Below are 2748 nucleotides of genomic sequence, written 5' to 3'. Positions count from 1 at the left end.
CTGAGAGAATTCCAGGAGATCTCCAGGATTGCTCCGGGAGAACTCCAGGAGATTTCTGGGAGATCTCCAGGACAGAGCTCTGAGAGAGCTCCGAGAGAATTCAGGAGAGCTCCAGGTGAGCTCCAGGAGAGCCCTGAGAAAATTCCAGGAGAGCTCTGCAAGAGCTCCGGGAGATCTCCAGGATTGCTCCAGGAGAACTCCAGGAGATTTCTGGGAGAGCTCCAGGGCAGAGCTCTGAGAGAATTCCAGGAGATCTCCAGGAGAGGTCCGGGAGAATTCCAGAAGAGCTCCGGGAGAGCTCTGGGAGAGCTCCAGGACAACTCCAGGAGATTTCTGGGAGATCTCCAGGCCAGAGCTCTGAGAGGATTCCAGGAGAGCTCCAGGAGAACTCCAGAGAATTCCAGGAGAGCTCTGCAAGAGCTCTGGGAGATCTCCAGGATTGCTCCAGGAGAATTCCAGGAGATTTCTGGGAGATCTCCAGGAGAGAGCTCTGAAAGAATTCCAGAAGAGCTCCGGGAGAGCTCCAGGATTGCTCCAGGAGAATTCCAGAAGAGCTCTGCAAGAGCTCCGGGAGATCTCCAGGATTGCTCCAGGAGAACTCCAGGAGATACCTGGGAGATCTCCAGGACAGAGCTCTGAAAGAATTCCAGGAGATCTCTGGGAGAGCTCCGTGAGAATTCCAGGAGAGCTCCGGGAGAGTTCTGGGAGATCTCCAGGATTGCTCCAGGAGATTTCTGGGAGAGCTCCAGGACAGAGCTCTGAGAGAATTCCAGGAGATCTCCAGGATTGCTCCATGAGAGCTCTGACTTGGAGAATTCCAGGAGATCTCCAGGAGAGCTCCAGGAGAATTCCAGGAGAGCTCCGGGAAAGCTCCAGGAGATCTCCAGGATTGCTCCATGAGAGCTCCAGCTTGGAGAATTCCAGGAGATCTCCGGGTGATCTCCATCCCTCCCATCCTGCTGCCACTCCCACATTTCCCTCTGTTTTCCCAACCCGCTCCATATTCCCAGATTCCCCAAAATCCTCCCCACCCCTGCCCTTCCCTGCTCCCCGCTGCCAGAATTCCCATTTTTTCCCAGCCCTCGTGGCCACCTGGGATGTCCCAGGACCCCTTGGCAGGGTGGGAGTTGATCCCACTCCATCCCTTCGCTTTTCCCGGATCCGGTGGCGTTTTTTCCGTGGATGTCACTGGAGTACCTCATGGCCACGGAGGGATCCCAATTCCCGGGAAAACTTTGGATCAGCTGGGCTGCAGGGCTGGATTCCATGGGAATTTGGGGTTTTCCATGTGGGAATGTGGCGGTGTGGCCTGGAGCCTCGGCAGGATCCCAAATTCCTTCTGGTTTTCCATGTTTTCCCTGTTTTCCATGTTTTCCCTGTTTTCCATGCCCTCTCTGTTTCTCTATTCCATTTTTCCATGTTCTTCATTTTTCCATGCTCTCCCTGTTTTCCATGCTCTCCCTGTTTTCCATATCCTTCCTGTTTTTCCATTCCTTCTATTTTTCCACATTTTCCCTATTTTTCCACGCCCTCCTTGGTTTCCCATTCCCTTCCCTGTTTTCCAAGCCCTCCCCGTTTTCCATTCCATTTTTCCACATTTTCCCTGTTTTTCCAAGCTCTCTCTATTTTTCCATGCTCTCCCAATTTTCTCATTCCCTTCCTGATTTTCCATCCCTATCCCTGTTTTTCCAAGCTCTCCATGGTTTTCATGCCTTTCTGGTTTTCCATGTTCTCCCTGTTTTTCCATCTTCTCCCATTTTTTTCCATCTTTTCCCTGGTTTTTCCACTCTCTCCCTCATTTTCCAAACCCTTCCCAGTTTTCCAAGCCCTCCCTGTTTTTTCCGCACCCTTCTCAGTTTTCCAAACCTTTTTCCCTCTCCCCWCCCTCCTYGGATCCAGACCCTGTGGGATCGGGACATTCCCACCATTCCAGGGTTGGATAATCTGGGATTTATCTCATCCTTTACCTCATCTCTGCCCGGATTCCCACCCTGGAATTCCCACCCTGGAATTCCCACCCTGGAATTCCCACCCTGGAATTCCCACCCTGGAATTCCCACCCTGGAATTCCCACTCTGGAATTCCCACTCTGCTCTTCCAGGCCATTATTCCCAACCTCGAGGCTCCATTTTTACTGGGAATTCTTGGGTGTGGAGCCAGACCGGATCCGTTCCTTTTTCCCACTTTTCCCCCTTCCCATCCCATCCCAGATCCTCAGTTCCAAGCCCCCCCCATTCCGAGGAATTCCCAGTTTTCCTGGAATTGGGAGCAGCAATCCCGGGAGAAGGATTTGGAGGCAGCGCTGATTTTTTGGGATGCRCCAATTTTTGCTGGCTCTAATCCCAAAATTCCAGCAATTTTTCCCGGGAATTGCAATGGTCAATCCCCTGGATCGAGGAATGTGCTGGAGCCATCCCGGGGAAAATTTGGGATTCTTTCTTTTCCCACACTTTTCCTGCGGAGGGGGAGCTTCCCTATGGATCAGAATTCCCAGGATTCCCAGGACATTCCCAAAGGAAGCCCCGCTGGGTGTTCCCGCCCCATTTTCCATGAATCCAGAACATCCCACAGCCCTTCCCAACCCTTTCCTCGCCATTCCCATCCCTTTGTAACAGCAGATTCCCAGCTGGATTCTCCGGGAGCCCTCCAATCCCAAAATCCTGGGGATGGGATGTGGGGAATTGCTCTGGGAGCTTTTCCCAGAGTTTGGGATGAAATTCCAGCCGATCCCGATCCCGGTTCAGCTTC

At 52.6% G+C, this 2748-nt stretch overlaps 1 protein-coding gene across 1 annotated transcript in view; it reads right to left on the bottom strand.

The window, feature by feature from the left end:
• Positions 1 to 1202, bottom strand: part of LOC130586782 (RNA-binding protein 25-like) — a 5919-nt gene extending 4717 nt beyond the window's left edge. Inside the window, exon 1 of the mRNA XM_057387690.1 lies at positions 1198 to 1202. Coding sequence (XP_057243673.1) covers positions 1198 to 1202 — 5 coding nt within the window. The remainder of the gene's footprint in view (positions 1 to 1197) is intronic.
• Positions 1203 to 2748: the final 1546 nt, after the last annotated feature.

This window comes from Malurus melanocephalus, unplaced genomic scaffold (assembly GCF_030028575.1).
Source record: "Malurus melanocephalus ecotype Western Australia unplaced genomic scaffold, MMel_1.1 scaffold_1305, whole genome shotgun sequence".
In the NCBI taxonomy this organism is placed as follows: Eukaryota; Metazoa; Chordata; class Aves; order Passeriformes; family Maluridae; genus Malurus; species Malurus melanocephalus.
This window is presented reverse-complemented; position numbering and strand designations above follow the sequence as displayed.